The sequence below is a fragment of the Leptopilina heterotoma genome, unplaced genomic scaffold, assembly GCF_015476425.1.
Source record: "Leptopilina heterotoma isolate Lh14 unplaced genomic scaffold, ASM1547642v1 Lhet_405, whole genome shotgun sequence".
Lineage (NCBI taxonomy): Eukaryota > Metazoa > Arthropoda > Insecta > Hymenoptera > Figitidae > Leptopilina > Leptopilina heterotoma.
Genome location: NW_025111068.1, coordinates 310,505 through 333,516, shown reverse-complemented (window position 1 = coordinate 333,516; position 23,012 = coordinate 310,505). Strand labels below are relative to the sequence as shown.

General features: G+C 31.5%; 1 protein-coding gene across 2 annotated transcripts in view; it reads right to left on the bottom strand.

Annotated features, from left to right (window-relative positions):
• Positions 1–903: 903 nt before the first annotated feature.
• Positions 904–23,012, bottom strand: part of LOC122506299 (aftiphilin) — a 39,337-nt gene continuing 17,228 nt past the window's right edge. The window contains exons 6-8 of one of the 2 annotated variants that reach the window (XM_043618397.1): positions 20,638–20,698; positions 7,454–7,585; positions 904–2,678 (exon numbers count right to left, since the gene is read on the bottom strand). In XM_043618397.1, the coding sequence (XP_043474332.1) occupies positions 2,149–2,678; positions 7,454–7,585; positions 20,638–20,698 (723 nt within the window). In that variant the 3' untranslated portion in view covers positions 904–2,148. The remainder of the gene's footprint in view (positions 2,679–7,453; positions 7,586–20,637; positions 20,699–23,012) is intronic. The other variant, XM_043618398.1, reaches the window with a different exon arrangement.

The window sequence follows — 23,012 nt, the reverse complement described above, 5'->3', positions numbered from 1 at the left end:
AAAATTTGAAATTCTGACCATCGGCGCCATCATTGGCCCAGTAATGGGACGTTTTGAACACCAATAATGGCCCAGTAACTACTGCCAATTCTCGGCAGACATTACTGCACCAATGATGGGCCGTATTTGCAGTCTTGGCATTTCGCACTTGGGAATAAACACTTTTAACAAAGTAAACTTATTTTTGATTTTTTGAGCATTAAATATTTGAATTGGACATTTTAAACTTGTAATTCGCAATTTTACTATTCTGACGACGAAATCTTGATAAAAAAACACTAATATTAACCCTATATTAACTTTGAGTGAAATAGATTAAAATATATATCAAGAAATTAAAAATTCTGAATTTTTGAAAAAGTGTCACAACTTCAGTCCATATTAATATTTTTTAATCTAATATTGATAGGATTTTAAGTTGGGCTAATGCCTAGAAAACAGTCAAGTTTTATTTCAATCGATCAAGCTGCTTTTGCGTGAATTGTGGTCATAAAGTTTTGCGGACAGACACACATAAAGACATTCTTTTCTTAATTGTATTTTCGGAACTTTTATGTTATAAGAACAAAGAATTTTAAAATTAATTTCAATTCTATGTAATGTACAATTTTATGTCTTGTTAAAAATAGTTGCAAACAACAAGAGTAAGAGAGGAAATTTTCAATTTTCAACGTTTTGTTTATTTCTTTTATAATCACAATATTTTACATAAAATATATATTACAATATCATTAGAATTAATAAATAACAAAGAAAAAGTTTTCAGTTTGTAACATATCTGAATTAAGTACAATAAGAAGTCGATTGATTCGAAACAAATGAATCGCATTCTATTTTAAGGCAATTGGAACTCCAACTATCAAGTTATTTTCTCTTTTGAGGTGAAAATTAAACTTTTAAAAATTAAAGTTCTTACAATTTTGTGTAATGAGGGAAACAAATGAATTTTTATCAAACTGAAGTAACAATATTTAAAGTTGTTTATAATTAGGTATAACAAAAAGTAATTTATTTGCCATTTACAAAGATTTGTAAATTATAGTTCGTCTAAAAAACTACCAATAATGATGATGTTAAACAAATTTTTAAATTATCCTTTCTTCGAAATATCGCCAAGTTTGCTAAACATTGCTACCACAAAATGAAAAATTATTAGTAGAAATTAAATTTAATGTGCCATGAAAATGATTTTAGATAATTTTATTATTTAATTGACTTACGATTGAGTATAAATTAGTGATGATAAGTTCCCTTCATTATTGATTGTATGATCTGTGATTGAACATTTGTAAAAAGCCAACTACATTTCATTTTATAAATTTCTGAAAAATTAACAGATCAGTTTTCAAAGACTTAGAATTTTGAATTTCTTTAAATTTCCATACAGAAGAGAACTTGGAATTTTGAAGCCAAAATAACGTAAAGCAAAAGATTTATCATTATTCTACACTTGTAATTTAAGTATCTGCAATAAATAGAAAATCTTTTATAAATTTCAATTATTTCTTGAAAAACAATTTATCATGAAACAGAAAGTTTAAATAATAATTAAATATCAGAACAAGACAGGTTGTTTAATTTAATAATTGATTAATAAAGAACAACAAAACAAAAAATATTCTGTCCAGCAATGAAGAAAAATTATTTAGAAAAGAACTGAAATGGATTTTTAGATGCTTCACATTATTTTCTTTGCATTCTTTTGGCTTTCTCAATTTTTTAAAAATATTCTTATTTAGCAATATTTAATTTATTGAAATTTTCTTGAAATGAAATTTTTAGGAAATATTAAAGTGCTTCATTCATAAAAATGCTACTTCATCGTTTGAAATATAAAATTCCATTTGCCGGAATGTAAATTTTTAGAAGTGAAACATGAATTTTCCTCCTGACTTTTGTCAATGAGAAAGGCAATTTGAAAGGTGGCCTGAACACAAGTTTGAAGGATAATTCAAGTTATTGAACTTTAATAGAGTCAAGATGAAAATTTGGCCTGAACACAAGTTTGAAAGGTAGTAGGAGTCAAAGGATTTTGATTTTGTCGGTCAGTGGGAACGTTGATGTACGTGTCCTGTTTTAATGTCTTTCTGAATATGTTGTAGAATTTCGTTGATAGCCCTTTCAAACTCATATTCAGACCGACGTTACTCAGCCAGGCATTTTTCGATTTATCATAGCGCCCAAGTCTTGCACCATGTGTCTCTCGTCGGGACTGAAAAGCAACGTTCGCGCACTAAGGAATGAAATGTCAGGTAACTGTTTCAGAACATTCACTGTTTCCGGTCGAACAGTCATCGGCCTGCCGAATCTATCCATGACCACATTTTCTCCATTCGAGTGTTTCCGTTTGCTTATCGAGGACTTCCTCTGGTGTTCCTGCTTATGAAATTCTGCTTTACCGTAACTCAGATTGCCAGACGGAATATTCGTGTTGCTTATCAGGAAGGGTCGACCATCGTTAAAACTCGATGGAGTTTTTGATGTCTTCTGAGAGACTTTGCTCTTCACTGGGTCTACATCAATTTTCTTTCTCGCAGTAGAACTTGGTCCTGGCAAAGCTCCAACAATTTTAAAAGATTCTGACTGGGTTTCAAACTGGTTAGCATTCGTACTTGGCTGTCGACATTTTGCACCTTGCGAAGGTTTGAAATCTTGTTCAGGACCTACTTCAGCTGAATCTACAGAAAATGTAAATTTTATTAAAATACATTTAAAAAGAAGGATTAAAAAACAAACTTGACATAAACTTTCGACTTTCATTGACACATTTATTAAATTAAAATAACTTAGTTTAAGAATGTTAATAGATGAAATTGTTACTGTTTTCAATCAAGAGAGAACAATATTTATAAGTGTTCCTTCGCAGACTTAAATTAGAAAAGATTAAAAATATATTTGTTGTGTGAAAGCGAACAGTATGAAAGATTAGTGAGGAGTTAACCTATACATTTTTTGTTATTAAATACAAGAATCAATGATTTATTAAGTGTAAATTCGTCCTCAAGAAACTTGATAAAAATTAGAAACGAAAATGATTGCAAATTAATTATTGACAAAATTGCTTGTTGAAAGCGACAAAACTAGAGGTGTGCAAAATTCGATTAGAACTTGCCAATTCGAAGTTTCGAATTGCACAACTCGACTCGATTAACTTTCGATTCGAATCGGACAATTCGAAATTGGAAGTTTCGAATTGCACAACATACAGCATACACATCATAGCACATTACATAGCAATTCGAAAGTCTAACTTCGATTTTCGAATTGGCCGACTTGATTCGAAAATCGAGTCGAGTTGTGCAATTTGAAATGCCGATTTTCGAATTGACTAGTTCGAATCGAATTATCTCCGATTCGAATTTTCTGTTATCGAGTCGATTAATGTTCGGTTCGACTCGATTAAATGCACACCTCTAGACAAAATCAATTTTGGACTGTTATTAATTCAGTTAGAACGCGTCCTATTCAACAGTCACGAATTGATTAACTCCGGTCATCCAATCCTATAATCACCTCAAGGTCAGCGTTAAATAATTCGTTCTTAAATGTATCTCATCCTATATTTTGGACAATTTTATTATATTTCAGGAAGTAATCCGTAGTATTTCCAATTGTAAGAATGGAATTGGTTTCTGTTCTTACAATTAGAACAATTTTTCAATAAAATTTTTGAAACTGAGACGATCCCGCAGAATTGGGGAAAGTTTGTAACTAATATAATGTTGAAGAAGGGAGATAATGGAATAAACAGAAAATTATAGACCGATAGCATTAAATAACACGACTGTAAAGGGAGCGTTCATAAGCTACGTAGACCTATTTTTGTCACTTTTTGGTTCCTTCTTCCCCCTGCGTAGACTAACGTAGACTTTTGCTGAAGCCCCCCCCCCCCTTCTCACATGAGTAACTTAGTTTTTTCAAACTGCATTTTTATTGCATATTTAACTATATCCGCATTATACTACCGGTCAAAATTAAGAGACCACGCATTTTCAGATGAATGAAAAACATTTTAATACAAAATTAATGGAAACTAAATTTTTTTTCTTTTTTTTCTTAAAAGATGATAAAATTTTGAAAAGAACAAGATTTTTTAGAAGTCATTTATCCAATATTTTATTTAGTTATTTTTAAAGAATCGTCATTTTCAATTTTTACAAAAATTTGAATAACTTCTAAAATAATGAACGTGTAATTTTTTTCATAGAAAATGCAGATTGTCAAACTTGGACCAAAAATATTCAAAAAATTTTAAACAATCTTATTAACAGAAAAATAATTTTTAAAATTCAAACATATTTTTTTATTAAATTCTCTTTAAAAATCTACATCATATCATGTTTTATACATTTTCTAGAATAATTTGTAGTACAAAAAATTATATTTCAAATTTCTTAAATTTTTTTGTCAAAGTTTGACGACCTGCATTTTCTAAGAAAAAAATTATACGTTAATGCCTATAAGTAACTCTCATACTGTAGAAAATAAGTGAAGAAGAAGAAGAAGAAGAAGAAGAAGAAGAACATTTATCTTACGTTTTACCAAACTATTCAGTAAAAATGAATGTAGCGAACACCTATCTTACGTTTTACTCAAGTTTTACAGTCTAGTTGTTGAAAAATTACTGTTTTGACAGTTCATCTCAGTTTTACAGAACTAAATTCGGTAAATTTCAGGAATAAATTTTCTCCGTGTATATGCGTTGCCCAAGATATATTTGTTTATTATAGTCTCAACCTGATCTCAGTAAATAGCAAGTGTGTATAACTGATCGATGATTTCGACATTATATCGCGTGGCATTCCTTTGCTGCTAATCTGAATTCGTTCTAAAGTTTAGACAAAATATTTTTTATTATGCTAATACGAAATTTCAAAAAAAAGAATAAATTTAACGGACGCAAGTTAACGAAAGAGAAATGTAACGGAAGTTAACCAGTCCGCTAAAGGTTTTTAAAAGTAACGAAAAAGTTAACTCCGTTAATTAACGATTAACGGATTAACGCTTTTCTGCCCACCTTTGCTCGACATGTAACAAAATTGTCGTTCAACAGAATGTCATTTAATTTTATTAAACTGAATTAAAGTGTCAGCAATATTTACGTCATAAATGGAATTCAACTGGTTATAAACTTTGTTTATCACTAAACATTTGTATTATCATTGCTAATAAGTCTTCTAATAATAATCTGGTATGCCGGTGGTCTACTATTGTAACATTTATCCTATATGTAATTTTTGTTAAATAATAATTTCGTTGCTTGTCAGGTAGGTAAATTGTCAATTTTGCTTCATGCACATTTTTATATTATACTAAACACGAATTTAGGTAGCTGATTGCAAGCCTAAGGTCAAAATATAAAGAATTACAGGGTCCAATTTTAGGTAGGGAGTTGGCATGGCATGGTTCGAAATCTAGCAGTGTTGTGTCGAATAGACCACTCGAGTTCTGAGCGATAGACGTCTAATAGACAACAACTTCGACGTCTAGAATATAGAAGATCATAGACTAGGGTGGTTTTTACTTTGCGAAAGTTGGAATTTTTTAGGTCGCCGGCCAGAATTCATTTTCGAATGTAAAAAAATGAACTGTTTTAGGGTCAAAACCCGAAAACGCTTATTGAATAAATAATCGACCAAGCGCGTTCTGGCTATTTGAATTTGGTAATAACACGAAATTCGTGTTATGGTATAAGAGTACATGCGCCACAACACGTTGTATTAAACTAATCTCATATAATATTGCTCCAAAACGCGTTGTGGTAGAAAGAAAATACCAGAACGCTACTGAACTGTTTTTATTTCAACCATGATCCGAACTATTTTGTTACATTTCTCGCTCGACATTTACTTTGTTTTATCAATGCAGTCAATTCTTCAGGGTTATATAAATTAGCCGCATGAAAAACTGTGTTATTTTTATTCTTCATTTCTGTGATCTTCGTTGACGAACTCAGTAATAAGGGGTGAATTAAAGTGGATTGGCACTTTTATGTCCTTGAATTCCAAATCAATTGTTAAGTTAATAAGTTAAGTTATTCATTTCTATTCAATTCTCTGTAACCATGTCACCAGAATCTGAATTCCCTTTAATTCCGTTTAAGGAAATCATTAGTTGCGGAGTATAATTCATTCCAATTGAGAAGAGTGAGTGTTTTAAAGTGTAAAAATGCCGATGACGAACAGAAAGTACGAAATTTTGTTAAAATGTGAAGAAACTGAAATTTGATAGGTAGATTGTAGTGTTGATCTGTTACCGTATGATTTTGAGGCTCGTGCTTAAGGCGCTGGAAGTATAAGTGTACCTTTTCTCAGGGGAACCTCGAAAACTTCCTAAATCATATGGTAATAGATCAACAGTACAGTGGAACTTCGATTTTCCGTTAGGCACGGGACCAACACCTTGACGGAAAACCAAAATGACGGATAGTCGAAGTTACAAGTGATTTGAGATTTATATAACCTATACTTTTCTATATTATGGACTTCAATATGTAAACAAACAATTTTACAAAACAATTGAGGCCTTGGATCCAATAACTCGCCCGACGCTCAGAGGAACGCGCAATTATCAGTCAGTGAGCAGTGAGCGCCTTTGGGCCACTCACTGCTACCCGACTGGTATTAGCGCGTGCCTTCGAGCGTCGCGCGAGTTATTGGATCCAAGGCCTCAATTTGTATTAAAAAAAAACGTAACATCTTATTTTTTGATTTAAAAAAGCCGAAAAGTCAAAGCAAAGTCAATTTTTTAAATAAGGGACCATTCAAGTATTACGTAAGCATTTAAGGGGGAGGGGAAGGGAGGGTCCAGCTATTGCTTATTTTCATTAGAAAAAATGGCGCTAATGCATATAAAAAATCATACATGGGGGAGGGGGGGTCTAAAAACCTGAAAAATATGCTTACGTAATACTTGAATGGCCCCTAAAAAAAATTATCTTTGACAGTGACGGATAACCGCGGTGACGATAGACCGAGAGACGGAAAATCGAAGTTCCACTGTATACATAGTCTGCTTTCGATTAGAATGCCAAATTAAGTCAATAAACATGAGGCCGAGAAATTTAGGAGGATATGATTGACGGTAAAAAAACAGAATTGGACGTAACCCCCCAATACGGTTTTCACGTGTAAACGTTCGCTTTCGGGCAATTCTTTTTTTACTGGGTTCTACAAATATTTTCCTTTCAATCCATTTATGACATAAATATTACTAACATTCTAATCTATTTTAATAAAAGGAAATTAAGTACATTAAAATGCAAATGGGTAAACATTTGAATATATTTTAATCGATCCCTTCTTACCAAGGTTGCAATAGGTATTCCAGTGTACTGTGATGGAGAAAATACGAGGGAAAAATCACCTTTCTAAAGTATTAACTTTGTTATGCAGGTTTCTACAATCTACAATTGCATGCACGTGCACAAAGCTATTCTAGCTTCGACACTTACAGTTATATATTGAGATTCCAGAACAAGTAGCGTCGTGATGATAGGATTCGGAATGTGCGGAACAATGCGGTGTTAGTAGAGGATCAAATGGACAAAGTAAATCCAGTGGCAAAAGAGCACACAAACCACCACCTGTATGATAGATTTTACACAATAAACATCAATAAAAGTTTTTGCTGTGAAATATACACGGAGAGACCGCTATTAGCAAAAATTACAAAAAGCTCATAGCAAAGTGCGGAAATAAGGGGACTTACATCATATTGTACAAAAGAAATAGATAAATTTGCCAAAATTGATAAATAATTTCATCTAATTATATTAGACAAAATCTGAAAAATAAAAACATTTTCTATAAAAAACTAATATTAATTGTGTGCAATTGTGGTAATTTCTGGTGAACAAGTGTAGGCTAGCGAGTGCAGTCATGTGGCGCCTGCATTTCTATTGGTTGCTAACTTCGTCAATCTCCGTATTTGAGCCGATGGCAACTTCTTAGGTGCTTTTCTTCGCGACGCGTCACATTTATAAATTTTGCATTATTCCTGTCCCAAGAACTATATCTATAATAAGTTGTTACAAGAAAACTGCTTTCTCGTAAGTGCTTTAAATTTTCATCAGTTAATATATAAGGAAACAAAGATGTATACTTTCAGTGAAATTCGTTGTGCGTGCCATGGACGTAAGAATATTAGCTAGTTCAAGTTGGGTGGGGGAAATCCAATATGGCTGATTTCAGCTGATTTACCGGAGGACATACAATGCATTGAAGTCAATGGGACGAATCAGTTTTTTAACCATAACTTTTTAAAAATTCATTTTTGAACCATAGTGTAATGGAAAATTATTCTTTATTTATCGAAAGCTATTTTTTAAAACAATAAAACCTGTAACGTGGCGTTACAAATCTTCCCGCGTCTGCTGCGAATCAGGCGATTGAACCCGGAAACGACCGAAGGGCCTCGAGGGTGTCAATCGCCGGATTAGCAAGTAGACGCGACACTTCCCTAGTAGAAATTTGTCCTAGTTATTATAAAGGAACTGTCCAGTCGCGCTTGAAATTGTCTAGTTACTTTACTGCCTAATAACTGGAATGGAGTGTCACGCTTTTTTCATCAAGTTACTATCTTCATGCAATTAAAATAAAATTTCTATTTAGCACCAAAGAAATTCAATAAAAAATATTTTTGGAAAATTTCTGTATCCATTATAATATATACATAATAAATGGAATAGAATAAAAAATTATATAATATTTTATAATTTTTAATTAATTAGTTGAATTATTATATAAAAATAATGTAAATAGTACATTATTACTTGTAATTTTCTACATTACTTTTTGATTTTTAATTCAATTAAAAAAAAATTCTAAATTCGAATATCCTAAATATTTACTGTTTTCAAACAACTTTCATTTTTTTAAAGCACTTTTATTAACAATAACGCTGAAACAAATAATTTTTAATAGTATATACAATTATAATCTATATATAAACCTTAAAACGATAACGCAATTTCACCGAAAAAATCTTGGGGAGTAAACGGGGAGCGAACCCGGGTCCCGCTAGACTAAAGTAGCACCGCTTAACGCACTCGGCCGTTCAACGCAATGGATAATGGATACTGAGAATTAATAACCACTGCACATATGTTTCAGTTCAGTGCCGTAACTAGAGATTTAAAGCATTGGTATATGTATACTTTTAATATTTTCTATGTACTAAAACATTTTAGATGATTTTTTAATTATTATAACTTTTTAGTAATTTAATTTGCAACGTTAACAATTAATAAATAAATTGATTACTGTAATAAAATTTTTAATTATTTTTATTAATTTATTATAAATTATTATAAATATTTATTAATTAATTTTATTATTTAATATGATTAATTGATTATTAATTAATAATAATAAATTTATTAAATTTTCAATTAATAGAAAATTATAATTAAACTAAAATGGAATTTAAAAAAATTAATTTTCAACTAATTTTATTATTTTTATATTTATTATAAATGATTGTAAATATTAATTAGTTAATATTATTAATTAATTTTATTATTAATTAATATTATAAATTTATAGTAATAAATTAATTAAATTTTTAATTAATAACAAATTAAAATGAAAAGTTTTAAAATATTGGAAAAAATAAGAACAAATTTATCTCTAGCAAATAATCAGTCGAGCTGTCTATAGTTATTAGACATATTGCAGTGTCATCGACACGACAAACTTAGAACTATAATTTCTAGGAGTACTTTAAAGTAACATTAAAAAAAACTAGACAGAAGTTATGTCTAGCCAATATCAAATTCAACTTGAATCTTTTGACGAAGAGCGTTGGTTAGTAACTTTAGTTATTTACCAGTCCGCTTAGAATCAGCGTCCGTGACAAAAACTGTCCAGTAACTTGAACAATGGAGTGGCTCCATGCAGTGGCGGATCCAGGGGGGGGTCATGACCCCCCCCCCTGGGGCGAAAAATTTACATAAAAAAAAGGTCATCTAATTATGGTCGTTGCTCGCCGAATCTATAAATGACCCCCCCCTGGAGTAAATTCTGGATCCGCCACTGGCTCCATAACAAATTTCTACTAGGGTTGTTGTTTTGCCCTGTTTGAGGATAAACCTGTCTATACCTCGTTGTGACAGTTTTCGCCGTTATCATTGTGTGACCATATTCCCAGGTGGAAATAAGACAAATGATAAGTAAGTAAATAAACATTTGTTATTTTAAAGTATTGTTGTCTTCCATTTTACTCTCCTTCCTCCCCTTTTCCCCTTAGTTATAATTGGAGATCTGGGCCTCCAGTTATAAACCAAAAAATTAAATTTTATTATTTTTAAAAATAGCTTTTGATAAATAAAGAATAATTTTCCATTACACTATGGTTCAAAAATGAATTTTTAAAAAGTTATGGTTAAAAAACTGATTCGTCCCATTGACTTCAATGCATTGATTGTCCTCCGGTAAATCAGCTGATATCAGCCATATTGGATTTCCCCCACCCAACTTGAACTACCTAATATGGACGGAGTATAGGCCTAAGCAGTAAGCACAACTACTTCGCGAAAGTGGTTCGCGAAGCAGTTGTGCGTTGGCCTTTTTAACCTGTGGGCAGTGTTGGGAAGTGACGCGTCACTCGAGGTTTTTGACGTAAATTACATGGGCATTTTACTCCCCACCATAAAAAATGCAATGTGTTTGAAATTTTTGAGGTACGGTAGGGTACCAAATGCCTTCTTAGTTTGAACGTGTCGCACTCATATGTTTCTATGGAAACATATGAGTGTGACACGTTCAAACTAGGAAGGCATCTTTGCACTCTACTGTACAGTAGAGTCTCCCACAAGTTAATTTTGGTGGGTCTAAGGGGAAATTGTTGCGCAGTAACCTATTGCGCATGGCGGTCCATTTCAAAATATTATTAAATATATAATGTTTCAAGTCTTTTGAGGTTATGATGTGTCGCCATCTTGATAACACTATGCGCATGTTTATTTTTTTAGGTGGAAGTGGTACACGATAGGGGAAAATTAACTTATGGGAAGTTAACTTGTGGGAGATTATATTTCATTTTACTTGTTCGAAGATACTTAGTTACTTGTAGTACCGCAACTTGTTGCCAGATGACGCCACTTTTTAGAGATAGAAAGAGGAAAATCGGACGCTCTCCTCTCTCCTTCTATTCTTTCCCCTTGCTGTTACTCTCTACTTCATTCGTTTCTTGGCGTTAGTAACGACCAGTTGTTAAAAATACTTTTAAAATGGACGCAAGGACGGCGAGGGAATTAAAGCAGCAACAATTGCAGGATTTGGAAAGGCAAATGAATATTGTGCATGGAGAGTTAGCAGAAATGGAAGAAACCGAGGAAGAATTGTCTTACGAAGGTAATTATTTAGAATTTGGATTCACGTCTCAGACGAACTCTCCTGGCAAAAAGACCGAGCTTCAGTCTGGAACTGTAGCCTTGAGTCAAAATGAAACTCTGATCCTTAATCAGGAATTAAGGACGGAATGCAAATCTTTTTCTGTGTCTAATAACTCATTTCAAAAATTAAATGAGTTTCCATTTTCTCATTCAGACATATTAAACACGAAAACCAGAACGACCAGAACATGGCGGACAAGGGTGACGCGCCAATGGAGGAAAGCGATACAGAAAATGAGATTGGTTTTTTCTTGGGAGGCGATCCTGTTAAACCTTCGAATGAATTAAAGCTGCGCGAAGATCTCGTGAATAGATTAAAAGTTTGGATTGAAGACGGAATCGGAAAAAAAGAAGAAAAAGAAAATTTAATTGCATTAGTCCCTCGAAAGGGGGCGCTAAATTTAGAAGCGCCTGCACTTAATGAGTAGGTTAAGGTCGACGTTCATCCGAAGGTGTTAGCTAGAGATGAACATTTTAAAGGTTATCAAAACCTGACGGGAGCAGCCTTATCAAGTTGTGCATCAATTTTCAATGCTATTCTAGAGGACGAAAATATTCCTCTTGATCGAGAGGAGGTTTTAAGAAATCTTTCGATTTCTTTAAAATTGTTATCAGAATTATTTTCTGCCTTGACAATGGCGCGAAAAACTTTTCTTCTCGGTAGATACGAAGAAAGAATTCAAAAGGTTCTAAGAAAAGTCGAACCCACTTCTCTTCTTTTCGGTGACAATTTAAGAACTTTAATTGATACTTCCAAAGCTATGGAAAAACTTTCCAAGGAACTAAAACCTAAAGAAAAACAAAATTTTAGAAATCCGACCAGGTCTTTAAACTGGCGCAGCTCCACCATCAAGAAGGAGGTGAATCGGGGGAGCTCCAACTACAATCAAAAATTCAACACCTCCAAGAACCAGCAAAGCAATTTCAGCAGTCAAAGGAATCCGTCAAAGAGGTTTTATTCCCAGTCCAGCCGCAGAGAACCAGGAGATAATCGATGAAGTAAGAACTGCCGCCAGACTAAAATATTTTTTTAAAAATTGGGCTCAGATCACTCAAGATTCTTTTATTTTGGGTATAATTAAAGGGTATAGATTAGAATTTGAGTTTAAGGTTTTTCAAACCAATGAACCCTTTTCCTTAAGTCCGAATACAAATTTAGATATTTCGATAAAAAAATTAGAAAATTCCGGTGCCATAGAGCAATGCAAAAATGAACTCGATCAATTTTTATCTCCTTATTTTTTGGTAGATAAGCCAGACGGATCTCACAGATTTATTTTAAATTTAAAGGGACTTAATAAATTCATTAAAAAAGAACATTTTAAAATTGAGGACATCCGAACAGCTGTCAATTTACTTGATGTAGGTGATTTTTTGTGTAGGATAGATCTCAAGGATGCATATTTACTCGTGCCTATACATGAAGATCACAAAAAATATCTTAAGTTTAGATATCGCGGCATCTTATATAAATTTAATGCTCTGCCTTTTGGGTTAACTTCTGCTCCTTTGGTTTTTACAAAATTAACAAAACCAATTTTAAATTTGATGAGACAAAAAGGTAGGGGAGAGTCTCCAGTAGGGTGGTCCAAAAATACATTTAAAAAAAGTCGGAATTTTTTTGCTCTCACCCCCCGGAATTGAAGTTTGTAGGAAAAAAATACCCCTGTTTTTTTTCTTCACAATAAAATAATATTAACCCGTGTCTCAAAGCCCCTCAAATTTCTTATGTATTTTAAATGAGAAAAAAACCATTTTTCGTAAATTTAATATAAAATCTAAAGAAATTTTTTTTTTCACTCGGTTCAGGATGTTTTTTTTCTAGAGTGTTTAAGGAATAAAATCCTTTTACATATTTAACAAATTTTTTATTTTTTTTTAGCTTTGAAAAATTCTTCAAAAACAAAAAAACGGTAATATATTATTTTTTATTACTTATTATCATTTTTTCTCATCTATTGTAATTCAATTAACTTTTATGAATCTATTAAATATTAAATTCATAAAACCAATTATATTACAATCAATGAGAAAAAAATATAATAACGAATAAAAAATAATAAATTACCGTTTTCTGCTTTTTTGAGAATTTTTCAAAAATAAAAAAAAAATATAGAAAATAAAAAATTTGTTAAATATGTAAAAGGATTTTATTCCTTAAACACTCTAGAAAAAACATCCTGAACCGAGTGAAAAAAAATATTTTCTTTAGATTTTATATTAAATTTACGAAAAATGGTTTTTTTCTCATTTAAAATACATAAGAAATTTGAGGGGCTTTGAGGCACTCGTTAATATTATTTTATTGTGAAGTAAAAAAACAGGGGTATTTTTTTTCCTACAAACTTCAATCCTGGGGGGTGAGAACAAAAAAATTCTGACTTTTTGTTTTTTGGACCACCCTAGTCTCCAGTTGTGAGACGGGTTTTATTTTTGACCCGTAAATTGTAAACGGGTAAACGAAATTGTAAATAAAATACACCGTTCGAAAGATAACAGAAATACGCAACTTTTTTTAAAAGAAAGTGTCGTGTTTCGATGAACTCAAAAAATTTTACGATACATTTTCCGAGCACATCGCTTTTTTCAAAAAAAAAATGTCTCCAGTTGTGAGACACTCATTAAAAATTGCTAAAATTTAATAAGTTTGACATAAAACGTTATGTTTAGTAGAAATAATTAAATATATTAATAATATATATTATTATAATATACTAAATAATAATATTTAATAATATTTAATAATATTTTTTCTTCTGAATCAATTGACTTTTTTCCACTTGACATGCCCAAAAATACTAGAAAAAAAATAAAAACAACATTTAAATAGTATGCCTGCAAAGTCGTATTTTTTATGCTGCCCAGATGGGTGTTAACACCGTCTCACAACTGGTGATATGCTGTGTCTCACACCCAGAAATTGGCGCTATTTTAAAAAAGGAAAATTAAATTATTTTCAACCGTAGATTGGAACAATCGGTTCTTCAAAGGAGTATTCAAGCTTCGTCCAACAGCTCCTAGATACGACTCAACTTGGGACGTAGACAGAGTTTTAATTAAATTAAAAGAATGGAGTCCTACGGATAGATTAGATTTGCAGAAATTAACCTTAAAACTAGTTATGTTATTAGCTTTAGGATCAGCTTTCAGGGTTCAAACCCTTTCCTTAATCAGTTTAGATAATATTAAGACTCTCACAAGCGGAGTAGAAATCAGAGTTTCTAAATTAGTAAAAACTTCCAGACCAGGAGCTTAGCAGCCATATGCCTGTTTTCCTTATTTTAATAATGTCGATTTATGTATAGCTAGAGTTTTATTACTCTATATTGAAGTAACAAAAAGCCTAAGAGGTCAAGTAAAACAACTTTTAATTTCCTTTCAAAAACCTCATAAGGGGGTTGGTACTCAAACTATAAGTCGTTGGTTGAAGTTTGTAATGAGTAAGGCAGGCCTGGAGGAAGAATTTAAGGCTCATAGCACTAGGCATGCTTCTACCTCCAGAGCATTAGCAAAAGGTCTTGATATTAATAGTATTAAAAAAGCGGCAGGATGGTCTGAATCTTCGAGAGTATTCAGTAAATTTTATAATAGACCACCCAATGGGAAGTAAACGATTGGTTCAATAATGGGCCATGCTTGGCGAACTCCGTTCCATTATTGGAACATTAATGGCAACCATCATTGGACCACCAATGGTTTAAACTTGGGATGATCACGCTACTGCCAATGATCGGTAGCCAAGCATCGGGCCAATATTAGTTGCCAAGGAATTGCCAAGGAAACAAAATCGATTTTCAAAAGCTTGATTTTTTATTGGCAGCCAACAAAAAACCAAGGTTTTAAAAATTGATTTTTTTTAATTATTAATTAAAATTTATTTTCAAAAAATATATTTTTCAAAAATTAATTTTAAAAAAATATATTTTTCAAAAATATATATTTTTTTAAATTAATAGAACATATTAATTTAATTTGTCACCTCTGGTAAAACAAAGATGAAAGACTGATAAATTCCCTTACTTTATATCTTACAGTGGAGGGATAACTGTGAATGTCTTTGCGAGAGAGGAGCAGGTACTTATATAGAGCCAGTGAAACAGGTCACAAGCGAGAAGAAATCACTAGCATGCACTCTGGCGGCGCTTGTCGGAAGTGGCGCAACGTTGGTTGCCAAGCGCTGTGTCGATAACGTCAGGATATGCATGCGCGCCAGAAAACAGTTCCGACAAGCGCCGCCAGAGTGCATGCTAGTGATTTCTTCTCGCTTGTGACCTGTTTCACTGGCTCTATATAAGTACCTGCTCCTCTCTCGCAAAGACATTCACAGTTATCCCTCCACTGTAAGATATAAAGTGAGGGAATTTATCAGTCTTTCATCTTTGTTTTACCAGAGGTGACAAATTAAATTAATATGTTCTATTAATTTAAAAAAATATATATTTTTAAAAAATAAATTTTTGAAAAATATATTTTTTAAAAATAAATTTTAATTAATAATTAAAAAAAACCAATTTTTAAAACCTTGGTTTTTTGTTGGCTGCCAATAAAAAATCAAGCTTTTGAAAATCGATTTTGTTTCCTTGGCAATTCCTTGGCAACTAATATTGGCCCGATGCTTGGCTACCGATCATTGGCAGTAGCGTGATCATCCCAAGTTTAAACCATTGGTGGTCCAATGATGGTTGCCAATTGTTTTGCCAAGAAAAAACCATTGGGCACCAAGCATGGCCCATTATTGAACCAATCGTTAACATTGGCAACTTCCCGTTGGGCAGTAACCTGCGCAGAAAATAATTTTTCTAATACAGTTATCTCTTAAGTCATTGTGTTTTTATTGTTTAAGATGAAAAAAGACTGTACAAGTTCAAGTTTAATAACAATTTAATAAATATAAGCTAAGATTGTAAGATTGTACCGTTTCATTAATAAAATTACAAAAAAAACTGATTTTTTACTCTAAACATCTACAAGTAACTAAGTATCTTCGAACAAGTAAAATGAAATATAATTAATGATTAAACGAACTTACAAGTGAAGTTCGATCATAATTATATGAATTACTTGTTCGAAGATACTATTTCCCACCAAAAAAAAAAAAAAAATTAAATTAAAATTAATAAAAGATAATAAATAATGATTTATAAACCCGAACCCCTTTTTAAATTATAACACTCTAAACTAAATGAAGTAGAGAGTAACAGCAAGGGGAAAGAATAGAAGGAGAAAAGAGAGCGTCCGATTTTTCTCTTTCTATCACTAAAAATTGGCGTCACCTGCACGGAAAAAAAAGTTCACGAATCTCTCGTGAACTAGTATAGCACTTTTGGATGGGACACAAAATTCTTGAAAATCAACAAACACAGTTCGTCAAAATTTCATCAACTCCTTCACTAGAAACATAGTACGGTTTCCGAACTTTTCGTCAAAGTTAACGAAAAATTCGTGAACTTTTAAAAAATGCTAAAAACAAGAAAAAATAATTTCGAGACACTACTTTTTTATAGTATTTCACTTTATTTGATAACTTGACGCCTATTACGCACCCAACTACACAGAATACACAATTTTATCGCCATTAAAATTCGTAATTCGCTTCACGGGATTCGAACCTAGTACCTATACCCTATAACATAATATTTCTAACAACTAACCGCCACGGCTAAATCTAGATACACTGTCCTTCGACAAACGAAACGATTAGCTTTGTCTGCTGTAAAACTCAGGACCGTGCAAAGTAGAAAAAGTCCCTTATCGTAACTTTTAATTCATTTTATGAATTATTTGTTTCACAAAGGAAATTAGCAAACAAAAATATTCACTAAGTAATAAAAAACACTGATTCTAAATAATAACTTTCATCAAAGAATTTTCCCGAATGTAAACACCGATGACACCGACTGAATGATGAATGCTTGATCAGCCATATTTGATGCGCATTACGAACTGCGCATACTACTGACACTCGCGAGTTCACGATTTTTTCGTGAACTTGTACCTCTACTTTTGACGAACTACTCTTCATTAACAGTTCATCAAAAATTCATTAACTTTGTTTCAGTTTTTCGTTGACGTTCGCCATTTCTAATCAAAAGTGAATGAAAATTTTGAAATTTTGTGTCCCATCCAAAAGTGATATACTAGTTCACGAGAGATTCGTGAACTTTTTTTTCCGTGTGGCAACAAGTTGCGGTACTACAAGTAACTAAGTATCTTCGAACAAGTAATTCATATAATTATGATCGAACTTCACTTGTAAGTTCGTTTAATCATTAATTCTACTGTAATTTTTATGCGTAAAATACGTAAAATACTCATGTAATTTACGTGACGTATATTACGTACCCATCACTGCCTGCGGGCCGTGCGCGCACAGACGTAAGAGGGAAACTAATGTATTGCGGACATATTGGTCGATGAAAATAATTCAGGGCTGTGATTGGTTAACATTTAAATCGTAGGGGCCATACTTAAATTAAGTAACGCTTCAGGTGGTAGGGGGGGGGGGTCAAGATATTCGTTACACTCAGCATAAAAATGGCGCAAATGTATTTAAAAGTTTGTTACATTCTCACTGACACATTTATTTTACACAGAAAATAAAAAGTGTTATTTTAACACCGAATTTGGTGTTAAAATAACACGCAACAAATTTAACCGTCATAGATGGCGCCACATTCTATGTCGTTTAACATTGGTTAATTTAAAACGCAACAAAAATCACACCAACTTTTTTCTAGTGTATATAGTTTTCCAAAGAATGAACTTATAGAAGAAAGCAATAGGCAGTTGCATTGTATATTGGCAGAAAATATTTGTCAATTTATGTTTAACGATGTTGAAAGGCCTGCGAAATTTCTACACGGAAAAAGTATCGGCACGTTAGATGTACAGGTTGTGTCAAATTTTCTTCTACATTTATTTTGCACGCCATCTGTGCCAGTTTGGCGTATCTGACGTGCATTATGTACGTCTGATATCTCGAAATGGCACCTTAGACGTGCAAAATAAAATGTACTGCTGTTGACACTGTCCTCGGCGCATCTAATGTCCCAGAATTTTTTCCGTGTAGGTTTCGTGAGATCTCTGATTATCGCCCAACAAAACCAGCACTCGCTGGTTTAAATGTCGTGAAATAGGTAAACAAACATTTTTCAACCACTTTTTATCTAAACACAGACACTTTTTACAAAATATGCCAACGTACAACGGGTAATTATATTCTAAATTACAATAATCGAAAATATTGTTTAAATTCATGCAGAAACGCGGTTGTAAAATGTCAAATTGGAAAGTAATGTACATGGAGAGAGAATATATATTAAATTTTGTAAAAGTATTTTACAATTTGGGGAAAAAGTGCGACAATGCGAAATTTTGGTACAAAAAATACTGAAATTTAGAAAAACTTATGTGAAATTTAGTATAATTATATCAAATATCAAGAATATTAATTAAATTCTAATAAAACTTTACTATATTTCACATAAGTTTTTTTTAAAGTTTAGTATTTTTTATAATAAAATTTCGCTTTGCCGCACTTATTTTCCCCAATTTGTAAAATACTTTTACAAAATTTAATATATATATTTTCTCTCCGTGTAATAACAAACAGCAACAAGCAGTTTACTGCCAGTCGCCAGAAGAGGGCAGAAGCATTCAGCGAGCACAATAGACCAGCTGTCATATTCTTATAGCATTACATCACTTTCCAATTTTATATTTCACAACCGCGTTTCTGCATGAATTTAAACAATTTTTTGGATTATTGTATTTTAGGAGATACTTAACCGTTGTTTCTGTGTTTAGAGAAAAAGTGGTTGAAAAATTTTGGTTTACGTATTTCACGTTATTTATAAACCGATTTTAAAATTAAAAAATGAACTTTTAATTTTAAAAACAAATTTGATTATATTTTAAATAAATATTACAACACAAAAGAGAAATAAATTCGAAAAAACTCTTTTATTTGTGCAGAAAAGTTAAAATGAAAACTGTATTTTTGGTTATATTTTCTTCGGGAGTATTTTTTTCGTCCCAAATCTTGATTGTTTTTTTTCGTAACACCCATCAATTTTTTTATGTATTAATTATGTTATAATGCAAAAATGACATAAAAGGTAAGAATAATGTTGTTGCTATTTCGTTTAAACTAACCGCTTTACTCAATAACCAATCAGCAAATCAATTAATCATAGACCAGAAAACGTTCCCCGACAAATATTGTCCGACTGACACCTCTTTTCTCTTCAGATAGTTTATCCCCCTCACCAACATTTGTAAGAGAGTACTCCGTCCATATATTCTTAGGAGCCGTCCATAAATTACGTAAGACATTTAGGGGGAGGGGGGGGGGTCATCAAGATCTTACAAACAATAGGAAAAATGGCGCTAATGTGTGTAAAATATCTTACGAGGGGGGAAGGGGGGTCAAATTTACCCAAAAAATGTCTTACGTAATTTATGGACAGCCCCTTACGTCCATGGTGCGTGCAGTTGTGTAATTTTGCGTACACAATCTTTCTGAGTATACTACAGTTGTTTGGAAATATTGTACGATAGTAAGATACTTTACTAATTTAGTGAACATTTGTTGGATTAGTGCAGAAAATAGTAAATAATACAAAAAGCCCCTTATTTTCGGACATTGCAAAATGAAAATAGTAAATTCTAGCGTGATTTTATACAAAAATTACAACGCTCGGGCTCTCCGTGTATGTTTGGAATAACACTTAAGTTGAATGGTATACTCATTTTTGAACAAATATTAAACACATTAAATGTCTTAATTTAATTTTTCAATGAAAAGTTAATTACTGTCAAATGAGACGCAATAAGTAACAGGACTTTAAATTATGTTTCTGAATTTTTATTAATGACTAATTGGCCCATTTGTTGGTACTATATACTTTTAAGATAATGATTAGAAAGAGAATTTTCAAAATAATTTAAAATGAATTAATGTATGTATAGTTAATTTTTAAAACGCAAAATTTTAACGCAGAAACAATAATAAAATAATTTACGGAAAAAGAGTAAATGTTAACATGTAATATAGGTATAGAGAATGGTCTATGTCAGGAATAAAAAATTTGTTCTCTTAGAGAGAAAACAAACTTATTTTTCATGAAATTATGAAGTGACATAACTTTAGTTTAAATAAATAATATGGTTTAAAGCAATCTTATTTATAAATGACATGTTGATTAAAACATAATTTTGTAATGTATATTTAGAAAACGTACTTGAATCCAAAGGATTTATAAGACCTGCACTGTTCCAATCGAATTGAGCTGCTGGTACTTCCTGTTAAAGAAAAAGGCTTATATGATATTTATGAAATAAGCATTAAACTACGTTGATTAAAATAATAGTTTTCTTATGGTCAATGTCCATGTTTGGGCAATGTTGTAAACCATGTTATTCACTACTAAAAATTAATAAAAGAAAAAGTTATTTATTTATTTTTACTCGACAAACTGCTGTAAAATTTCGAGTTGCGTTTCTTATTATTTTTAGAACATTTCAATTTGTTCTGGTTATATTATTATATTATTAAATTTTCAAAAGTCCTATTTTTAAAATTTTTAGACTTTTAAAAGTATAACATGTATCTCCGACTAACATGAACGAAAAATATTCAATAAGAGATGAAAAATGCGTCAAAAAAACACTACAAAATAAAAGAAAAACATTTAGAGGTGTCCTAACAATTTTTTAAAAGTTATGGTAAAATCGTTTTTTGGCAAAATTAAAAATGCAAAAAAAATATAGTTGAGCTTTATGAAATGGACTGAAAATACTATCATTTCATATCCCCCGGGGAGGCCTAAAATTTAAAAAAAATTGAAGCCTATAGTTCTTTCAGTTTTTACGATATTGAAGTTAATGTAATATTAGTAGGAGAGACCAGGGTAAATCCGGTCACTTTTGGTCAGATAGGTAAAAATCTAGAAAATTATTCTCTAAATACCCTGTGACCGACTTTTCCCCGGTCTCCCCTACAAACACCCATTTTTCAAAACCATCTTTTTTGGACTCCTGAGGCCAAATTACATCGAAATATGTCAAAAAATCACAATCGAAAATGGTCACTAATAAAGTTCTTCCTCCATGAGGAAGCAATTCATAATTAAAAAACCGCTGCCAAGTTGTATATTTTTTTTATAATTTTGGTGCTCAATTCATGAACACTTTACTTCCACATAGAGATAATAATAGTAATAGGAAAATATATGAATAACTTTTTATAAATATGGTAAAAGTGATTGAATCTTGGGTCAATCAATGTATTTTTAAATACTCTACAATATAGTTATCATAGTTTAATAGTTAAACAAAAGTCTTCAAACAAAAAAGTTGAGAAAATGTCATTTCCCACAATTTTTGGTTTTTAAAATACCAATAATTTCGAAATTTATTATCGAATTAGGTTCAAAAATAGGTCAATCGAAGCATTTTCTGAAGCTCTACAAGTCGGTAACGATAATTTTAAGATTACTTCTACATTTTTCAACAAAATTTTCAAAAAAGTCTTATTTTCCAAAATTTTGAATTTTTAAAAGTTTAATATCTCCGGTCAATATGGACGAAAAATGTTCAATTAGGGCTCAAAAGATGCGTCTTAAAAAAACTCTACAAAATAATGGAAAAACATTTATAGGTGTCCTAACATTTTTTTAAAGTTATGGGCAAAAAACGTTTTTTTGCAAAATTAAAAATCCAAAAAAAATGTAGTTAAACTTTATTAATCTATCTCAAAGTACTCTCATTTTATGTCCGCAGGTGAGATCTACAATTTAAAAAAAATGCGACCCAAAAGCTCTTCGTAATTTCGAGATATTTATGAAAATGTGATGTTTACACACACACACATACGGAATGACATTTTTTAAAAATGTCATTTTTGAACTCCTGAGGTCAAATAACATAAAGATATGTCAAAAAATCGAATTCGAAAAATTTCGGTATTACAATACTTCCTCTATGAGGAAGTAATTTAAAAAAAACATCTTCTTGACATTTTTTTGTAAATTTAATATTAGGTCATGTTATTCAGTGGTCACGTGCCCCATCGTAAAGTAGAGTTTTTCCAAAAGTTTGGAATCAATCCGCTTATAAACAAAGAATTTACAAAGAAAATAGAAAAATTATATTTTTCACCATAGTGCAGTAGCAGACATGACATCACATAGCATAGGAGATTTTTCATGAGTGTCCTAATTATATATAAGTCTCTCGTTCCCAAAATAGGCGAAAAAGTAATAAAAATTTTTATTTATTGAATCTATTATATAATAATGATCTCTACATTTTGTATCTGACTTTTATTATTAAACCTGAACGCTTTATGCGTGATAACCATATTAAGTTAAATGTTTTCATTATATTAAAAGAAAATAATGAATATACACTACCGTCCAAAAGTATCAGGACGATTACATTCGACTCTATGAAAAAACATGCCATCACTTTTTCAATCATATCTCGAAAATAAAAGGAGGTACAAAAAACTTAAATACGGTTAGAAAGCTGATTAAATTCTGCTTAAAATAAGCCGTATTTGAAGTCATTTCGTTAATTATTTTTTAAGTTGTAGAGTGAGAAAGAAATAAAAACA